We start from the raw sequence: 9,782 nt of genomic DNA on the forward strand, positions 1-9,782 counted from the left end.
ATATTGTAAGAATTAACATCTGATAGTATGAAAATGTTCATATTATAAGAATGAACGTCTAATAGTATGAAAATGAACCTTTAATTTTGTAAGAAATAATATCCTATAGCAAGAAAATGTTCATTCTTGTTATATGAAATGTTTATTTTTACAATAATTAACCATGAAAATGTTCATTCTTGTTATATTAAATGTTCAATTTTACAATGAGGGATATGGCTGGTTTCGGGACCAGTTAAAAATTTACGCATTTTTTGGCCTCATTCATATAATTTGTTGGGCCAAGCCCACACACTTGTCTTCTTTGGGTCTAACACTGGAATGTTAATTTCTGATATTAAGTGGGGCTCCTTCATTTTTTTTTTTTTTTTTTTGGTGTTTAGAGAGCCACAAGGGCGGGGGTGAGAATCGATCACAAGATCTCTTGGAATCGGGAGGGAAACTTTAACCACTTGAGCTATCCCTTACTCTCGGGCTCCTTCATTTTTTAATTAGCTTGACTTGATGACTTGCACCCTAAATTACACCACACGTGTGCCCCACGTGTAGAGTATCGTTCATTAGGGGATGATCAAACTTTTTATAATCCTAAAATTGGTAAATTCAGGGGAGACAATTTAGAAAGGAAAATGTGAGTAAGTTAACAATAATTTAAGAATTGGCATTCATACAAGCTAATGGAAACCAAATCTTGCAAACATCAAGCTTAGTAGCAATACATAAAATAGAGCATTTAGAAAAAACAAGCTGCAATGTTAAAAGATTTATTTTTGGTACTTAAAGAGCAACAAGGGCGAGAAATGAGGATTGATCACAATATCCCCTGAAACTAGTAGGAAAGCTCGCTCTATAAAAATAGCTATACCTCACTCTCCAAAATTCTACGGTAGTCCAGCTTATTCAACATACACAGGAAAGCTTATTAAATTATGTTGCGTACATAATTCATTATTTAAATATAGTTGCATGCAGTAAGATAATCTGCAATTTGACCAGGCCCCTTATAACTAATTTAACCAAGAAAGAAGCAAATTAATCCATATGTGAGAGCTCATAAGCAAGGGCCAGGCCGTCGGGCAAAGTAACTGAATAAAATTTAATGTCATTCAGGTTAGGCGGCTCTTTACCACCGGATCCAAATATGACATCAAGCAATGCACCAGTTGCTGCAGCGAAGAGAAAACCAACCACAGCGCCGACAACAAACCCAGCCATTGACACTATCAAAGTGCCAGACTTCATGATTGCTGTCGTTATGGCTGCTTGAACAGCCACTTGCGCCGCAAAGGAGCTAGCCTCCTCTAGGGTTCTCTTCAGCAATGACTCAAGCTTAAACTCATTTGTGTAAATGTCCCAAACCGTCATGGCAGAAACCTTCGACAGTGACTTGATCACTTTAAATGATATGCTTCTCCCTCTCTTCCTACGCATTGCTTCCCAGTTGAATACTGGGATATCTGCACGTCCTGACTCCTTGATAATGCTATTGTACACCTGTTTGGTACATCATGCAATGTTGCCCTTGTTGGATTTGTATTCTTTTATAAGGTTTACAAAAGGGGATGCCCCAGTTTCTCATAGTGAGAAATAAAATTTGTTTCTCACATGATATTTTCGTAAATAAACAAACAACTTTATTCAACAGTGGAGCCCATGAGAAACAAATTTCGTTTCTCAATATGAGAAACAGGGAATTTCCCATTTACAAAAAACACTAATTATGCGATAAGACTAACCTCAAGCTTTTGTTCTTCTTCCAAAACCTCAAATTCATCTCTATATCCAAGTCTGTTTTTGTGCCTGCATGCCATGAAGAAGAATATCAAGGTTAAATGTTACAAAATGATAACAATGTTAGCATATACTCCGTACTAATTATTCATAGAGGCGCTTGAAATGATAGGAATGGGGCACTGCACGCACCTGTTGATGAGGTCGGGGAACTGAACGTTCTCGTGCATAAGATACAATGAATACTCCCTGGATCGCGCACGGGCGGTGGCACTTTGAAAGCTATTAGCATATTCCCACATAGCCTTCTTGTAATAGGCCACTTCTTCAGATAAAAGCTCAAGGTTGTTCACATCATCAAGTTGAGCAACGAGGTCGTCAAGGTGCTCCTTAAGGCTCTCAACGTACGAACTTCGCAAACAGCTATTCTTAACACATTGCAGGCTCATGTTGACACCATAATTCATGTACTCCTGGATATCTACGGCGATTTCTGCCGCCTTGGCTACTCCCTCATGCTTTTTCCGCAATTCATTGCACATATCTAGTATTTTAATCACATTGTTATAAGCACTGTTCACTTCTTGTAGGAACTTGACCTGGTCAACTTCAGACTGTATGTCTCGCATTAGTGGCACTTCATGGTTCCTCACCAGTAATGCAAGCGTCCGTAATTTACCCTCCTCTAATATCAATAGATCACCCATTTCTTATGGTACGGCCTAACGTTTCCTATAAGAAGTAACAAAGCGTCAAGATTAAAATTATAATTACAGATTCATCATATCCATAAACTATCATTGATTCATGGCACAGAATTTGAGGAATTAATTAGAAAAGGTGAATGGACAAAGTTTTCTAAAGAAACTAGTTTTTACGCCCCAAGTCACTGCATTATTTGCATGATAGAAATCCTTATAAATATTTAATTTTGACAGAAATACAAGTAATATGAGTAATATCTTAGTGGCTATGAGTAATATCTTAGTGGCTAACAAGGCAATGTTGTGAGTAATACTGGCGGAAATACAGTACACTCCATGGATGTTTAATTTAGAGCTCCCACGAAACTGTAATAGATAAATTGGGTAGGCTGAGACGTGGGTTGGATAATTACAAACGACAATTACTAGATTTTCGTTTTCATTCCTTAATCTGGCACTTAAATGAATCGTTGGCACTAAGTATGTTAAGGCTTTGGGCTGGATGGGTTAACCTGTGAGCACGGCCCGTATGCTGTATGCTACAGGGTTGTCTAGGCCCGGACCACCACCAGTGGGCTAGTTTAGCACGGGCTCAAAATATGAAAAGTAAGGCCCAAGCTCGGCACGTGTCCATGTGCCTTTTCCGGGATGGGTTGGGCTGATCCATACTAATTTATTAGATAAGATATTTTATGCTAACTGTCCCTACCAATTTATAAGTATAAAACAGTAAATTTAAAAAAAAAAAAAAAAAAAAAAACAAAAACACACACAACAACAACAACAAAGCCAGAAACACAAAAGAATAATTGGAAAAAAATAATACTCCATCCGTTTCATAATGTTAGTTTCATATGAAATCAATCACATAAAATAAGAAAATAAGAATATTTGGAATCTAACATTAAAGAACGAAATAATTCATAATTAGTTTACCTTATTTAGGTTTTTTATTTTATTTGGGAAAGAATAAGTCATAATGCATAATTCAAGGTAGATATTTCGTTATTTCGAGTCTTGTCATCAATTTACAACCAATTAATTCCAAAAAAATTAAGTTAAAAATGAAACATATTCCATATGGGTAGATTTTTTTAAAACGTCCAAAATAAAATGTAGGACTAACATCAAGAAATGGAGGGAGTAATAATAATGGGTACACTAAATTAAACTACTCCCTCCGTCCCCAAATGATAGTCCCTAATGGGCAAATTTTAGTCCCAAAATGTTTACCCCGTTTGCTTTTTCCAACAACCATTAATATTAATTTTTTACCAAAATTCCCTTCAATTTGCAACGTTATTTGTGCAAATTTAACTTTTCCATGTAAATTTTGTTTTTCCATGTATTTTTATTACTTTCTCTCTCTACTTTTTTTGCATATCTAATGTCAATTTACTTTTTCAATGTACTATTACTATTCTTATATGTGTTTATTAATTCCCGTGAAAAATGTCCATAAGGGACTATCAATAGGGGACGGAGGGAGTATTACTCCCTTTGTCCCTATTTGTATGCCCCATTGCTAATATTTGAGTCAAACTTTGATAACTGTGACCATTAATTTTCGTTAATATATATGAGATTATTAAGTTAAGATATATGCGATAAAGACGCTTTTTAGAGACCGTGATAGGTCAAATGAGACAAAAAAAAATAAGAAACAAAGGGAGTAGCAATTTAGCATTAAATGTGACAATGGAATCTTATATTTATTACTGTAACTAGCTTAAGGCCCGTGCCATGCACGATAAGCCTAATTTTTGTAAGAAAATTAATTATATCCAACAAATAATATTTGATAAAACATACAAATCAAATATATAGAAATTATAATGTCATAAAATATATTAATAGGCAAAGCGAAAAATAATCTAAAAATGGATTTTTTAGCCTGCCCAAACCCGAGAATTTTTCAGGCGGGAATTGGTTTGATCAGATCTAGTGGTCATATTAGTAAATACTTATAAATAAATACATTTTTAATAAACATCAAAAATCAAACAAACAACAAACTAAAATCTTCTTTGTCAAAAAAAAAAAAAAAATTTACAAATACTATATCCCCTCTTTTATATCTAAAAACTCATTTGTCAAACACAACTTTTATTTTATAGATATACACAATACACCTATACTATACTCTATAAATCCTTAATTTGTGATAATATGTACATATAGTAGTAAAATTTCAGAAATAAAATTTAATTAACTTAAATATATAGTTATATTAAATTGAAATTTGAAATAAAATATTAGCTAGCTGAAGTATTTAAAAAATAATAATAATAATAATAATAATAATAATAATAATAAGTGATGTTTTAAAGTAATTTCTATAACGTCTATTATATGAATCAATTTATTATTACTTTTTTGACAAAATCTAATAATACTCCATTTAAAAGATAATTAAAAAAGAGTTGAAATATTTATTTAGGTAAATGTATATAGAATAATTATGAATCCCAAATAAAAAAAGAATATATATTTGTCATAAAAATAATATAAAAGATTTGGAATGATATTGTTATAGAATCGAATATTCACCAAAAAAAAAAAAAAAAAAAAAAAAAAAAGGTTAAAAAGGAAGGGGAGTTTTGGATGAAAAAAACAGCACCAGAATGTGACATGTGTTACTCCCGATGTCTATTTTACTATTAAGTTATTGATTTTTTTTTTCAATTAGCTCTGGCCGGCCCGACTCTAGCCAATACTCACTGAATTTATACTTCCATGATTTCCCATTAAAGATGGCTATTATAGCCCAAACCCAAACTTTAGTTGATCCAGTTCAGTAAGCCCAAAACCCAAGCTTTTTTTCAAGTCTTGCTTTGAGAATGTGCAAAGGACTATATGACTATATGGACGTTACAATAAGGAATTTCAATAAGTTTCAAAACACAATTAAGTGGGACTGTGGGACTGGGACAATCATTGTCGTAACAAGTGGAATAAGGCGTGACACTTACAATTTCACTAGTAAAAAAAAAAAAAAAAAAAAAAAAAAAAAAAAAAAAAAGAGGAGTAAAAAAATTTGTGTTACACAAAGTCACAAAGACAAATGCAATTAAAAAGTATTCATCTAGTCTACATTGTACGGAGTACTAAACTTGAGGCTTAGGGCTAAACTTGCTCTTAGACATTGAAAATTTGAGACAACGTAGCTAATGGAAATTAATGTTGTTTACATGTGTTGTGGACTTGTGCGGTGCTCATTAATTTTTACTTTCATTATCTTTATAGTTTCATGAAGTATTTTGGGTCCATGAAAAATATACTCAAACCAACAAATTCTATTTGGGACTTAACAGTAAACTTTTCCCTTAAACAAAATATTTTGTATATGATTTGTATATTTCTTTCTTTTTTTTTTAATCAAGAATAAATTTAATCTATTTAAGAAAATATTAATAACAAAATAAGCTTCATCTATCTTAAACCTACTTCAACATATGCTTAGATCTCAATATCAAGCGTATATAATTTGGCACTCAAAATATGTAGTTAAATCATTTCTACATCACTATCGGCACAACTCTCTCAACATCTAAAAATATAGGCATGACCATGAATAAGTGATCGGATATCTACTCTAAAATCCAATTCCCATCAAGTTATAGTTGAATCATTTATATGAAATGGTTGACCAATTTGAAAAAATCAAAAATTGGTCAAACCTATCATTCATTGTATTTACTTATTTTATTTATTATATTTTTTATTTATTTTTTGAAAGAAAGTTAGCATCACCACATTATAAATAATTATGAATGCAATTCCTCCATTTTCTTTTAGGCTTTATTTGGTTCAATTTTACGAGTAGTAAAGGAAAATAAGAGAAAAGAAGAAAAAGGAAAGAAAGGGGGAGAAGGAAGAGAAGGGAAAGGAAAGAGATGTAAAAATCCAACCACCTTACTCGTTAGGGAAAAGAAGGCAAATGATATTCACAAATTATATTTTTCTCTTTCCGTCAAATTTCCTTTAATTTTGTGAGGAAATGAAAATGAAATTTTTTGAAAAGGGGTTTTTTTTTTTTTTTTTTTTTTTTTTTTTCTTTCCTATGAATTCTCATGTCATTCAATCCAAATATCCAATTATGGGAATACAGTAAAAAAATTTATTTTTTTTTTTTCTAACCAAATCCCTTCAATAAAAAATGCCCTTAATCATAATGTTAGACTTGTTTACTTTACACACTACTTTGATCAACTTTGAGAGTTAATTAAGAGCCTAAACACAATGAAGTATATATATACGATAAAAAAAAAATAAATAAATTAATTAATTAAAGGGTCGTAGAAACTACTAGTATTAGAACGCAGAAGCCAAGATAGGAGCAACTCACCAATGCAAATAAATAGCACCCTGTATTTGAGAACTTGGGGCCTGGAACAATTTTTTTATTTTCAGTGTGAGGAGCAAAGTGTGTTAAAGTATTCATTATTTATAGCCTTATTGGTTGTTTTAGCACGAGGTTGTATATGATATATCCTTCAAGTGTGCAATTTTGTCCTTTATCTGATTTTACGACGGAGCAGTAATTATGAAATCTCTGTTTGGCACGACCCAACCTGTGCAACGGGCCGTATCTGGGTCAGAATGGATCATTGATAAATGGATTATGGCCCTATTCTCATCAGATTATTTTCACTTCAGTTCAATTCAGTTCAGCTCTAATAAGTTCACTTCAGTTCAGTTCATTTCACTTCAGCTCCTAATTTCCTTCTCTCATAAAATATTCATTTCATTTCAGTTCCATTCAGTTCAGCTCTAATAAGTTCCGTTCAGTTCAATTCAACTCATTTCAGTCAACGAAAATAGGCCCTATATTAGGTTGGGTCAGAGTTGAACATACTTTTTCATTATTTTTGGGGAAATTCTCAATATATAGTAACTCTTAACTTGTGTAACACTAAAATATAAACTTTTTTTTCACAAAATGACCCTAAATAAGAAATATATCTCAATGTTAACCTTATTTCATTAACGAGTTAATTAAAATTAACTATAGTTTGGTTTTATTTTTATTTTTATTTTTATTTTTTTTTTTTGTTAAAAAATTAATAAAAGAAAAACACTTTAAAAATAATAACAGCCCCACCAACCAGCCACCCACACCACCACCTCCACCAGCCCACCCTTCCCCCTTTGTAATACCCCGTATTTTTATATGTATTTTTATTTTAAATAAGTATTTTGTGAAATATTTGAATAATTCGAAATGAATTATTTATGACATTTTAATTATTATTTTAAATAAGTTTGGAAATATTTTATAAAAGGAAAGTTTTATTTAATTAATTATTTTAATAAGTTGGGATTATTTTAGGAATGTTTTATAAAAAGGTAAATTTTATAAAAGTTTAGTCTTATTAAGAAAGAGATTAGTAAGGATAGAAAGGGAAATTAAGGTTAGAAGGGTTCTAGAGAAAGGGGTATAAATATTCAACACATGGGCAAATTAAACTTTGCCCAGAGTGGAGAATGCCCAAGGTAAATTTTCAATCCCTTCTCCTTTATTTTCCTTTTCTTTTTCTTTCTTTCCCCTTCCCCTTTTGTTTTGCATGACCACCACCACAACCACCGGCACAAGCTCCAGCAGCCGCAGCGGCACCGGCAAGGCGCGGCAGCAGCCCAGCCGTGGTGGCTGCTGCTTGCGACTGTCGAACAAAAAAAAATATTCATTTGTTTTAATCCTAAATCTAATTATTAATTATGGGTTTTGTGATGATTTTATGATGTTTGATTATAAGTATGATGCAAATTAATTTTCAGATTTTAATTTTAATTAAAAAGCCCCAAATTTGTAGCCCTAGATTTGTAAATAATTGATTATTGAAGGAATATTATTTAGGGTGGTTTAAATCTTTAATTCGAGGGTTTTAAAGTATATTTACAGCAAGTTTTCATGAATTAATATTGCTGGAAATTTTGTTAGTAAGCTAAAAATTAAGTTTCTTGAAGGAATTTTGACTACCCATTGATTGGGATTAAAGTAAGAGGTTTTAAACTAATTTTCAGCTTGTTTTAATTAAATTATGAGTGATTTAATAAGAGTATATATTGCTGGAAATTTGTGTGGAGTAGATTTTAATACCATGTTATAATTTTGGATTGTAGGAGACTTCCAAGTGAGTGATTTCTGTTAGTCGTGGCGATTTTAAGATCATATTCAAGGTATGTTCGCGTACTTGGTATTTATTTGGTGATGTAGGAACATGCTAGGCTTTGAATAATTGATTCCAAATAGTTTCATGATAGATTTTGATTAGAATTTATTATTTGGTTGATGTTGGTGATTGAAATATGAAGCATGAATTATTTGTGATGGATTATTGAATAGAAATAATTATTTTGACATGTTGTATATGAACCACACTTTTATTATTGGCATGGTAGAGAGCATGTTTAATTAAACTAAATGTTTAATTTGGTTTGGAATATTAAAAAGAAATTTTATTGTGGTTCATATAATTTTTATTGATGCTATAATTCTATAAGCATGAGAAAAAAGCTATTTAAGTGTCCATGTACACGAGGAATAAATTATATACTGGTGCCTTAGTGTACTTTAGGTGTTTCTAACACCGAGAGATAGGAATTGTGGCGCATTACACGTTTAAGGTGTGTTTGACACCGAGGTAGATTTAAAAATAGTTCAACATTAAATATTATGTGGTCACTAATTATTAAAGAATTAAATTAGAGTGTTTAATTGTTTGAATAATTAAAATGTTTGATTGTATCATGGTTTGTGAGTCATCACCAAGTTTAATAAAAATATAAATAACGTAAAGTGAAAGAGACTACACACCAAAACTCTTGGAACGTATATACCTTGAGTATGAACATATAGGGGGAGTTATGCGACTTTAAATTTGACCACAACTTCTACTAGGAGTACAGGACGCTGTATTTTCCTTTTATTATTATGCGCAGGAATTCCGCCACTTACGAGTGGTTATTTTATACTGGCACGGTTAGCTCCCGTGTTAGTACCCCTTTATTGGGGCAGGTTAGGGGGAAACCCGTTCGATGTGTAATCAATGCTAAATGAATCAATTAATTATATTTAATTGAGAGTCATGTTGTATGTTGTATGCTTGTAAACAGGTGGAACAAGGTAAGTTGTGTGTTGATAGGTGATAGTATGTTAGTGTGTTTAATTACGCTTATGTACTCAGCATTGCTGATTGTGCGTTTGTGTGTTTGTTTGGCCTTATCTTTACCTTGGCATTATGATGGCCCATTTTTAATGGGGAGTAGTGGAAACAAGTAGAGAGAAGCTTTTCAGGTGATGAAACATATTCATGATGGGCATGAGTGAAGAGCGAATCATGCTAG

The 9,782-nt window shown here is 32.0% G+C and overlaps 1 protein-coding gene across 1 annotated transcript; it reads right to left on the reverse strand.

Moving 5' to 3' along the window:
• Positions 1–632: 632 nt before the first annotated feature.
• Positions 633–6,882, reverse strand: LOC145579335 (uncharacterized). Its single transcript, XM_081636574.1, has 4 exons — positions 6,784–6,882; positions 1,924–2,463; positions 1,737–1,800; positions 633–1,494 (listed from the first exon to the last, which is right to left on the reverse strand). Exons 2-4 carry the CDS (start codon positions 2,436–2,438, stop codon positions 1,033–1,035), a joined length of 1,041 nt encoding a protein of 346 aa, XP_081492700.1. The 5' UTR covers positions 2,439–2,463; positions 6,784–6,882; the 3' UTR covers positions 633–1,032.
• Positions 6,883–9,782: the final 2,900 nt, after the last annotated feature.

The sequence above is a fragment of the Chenopodium album genome, chromosome 14, assembly GCF_948465745.1.
Source record: "Chenopodium album chromosome 14, dcCheAlbu1.1, whole genome shotgun sequence".
Lineage (NCBI taxonomy): Eukaryota > Viridiplantae > Streptophyta > Magnoliopsida > Caryophyllales > Amaranthaceae > Chenopodium > Chenopodium album.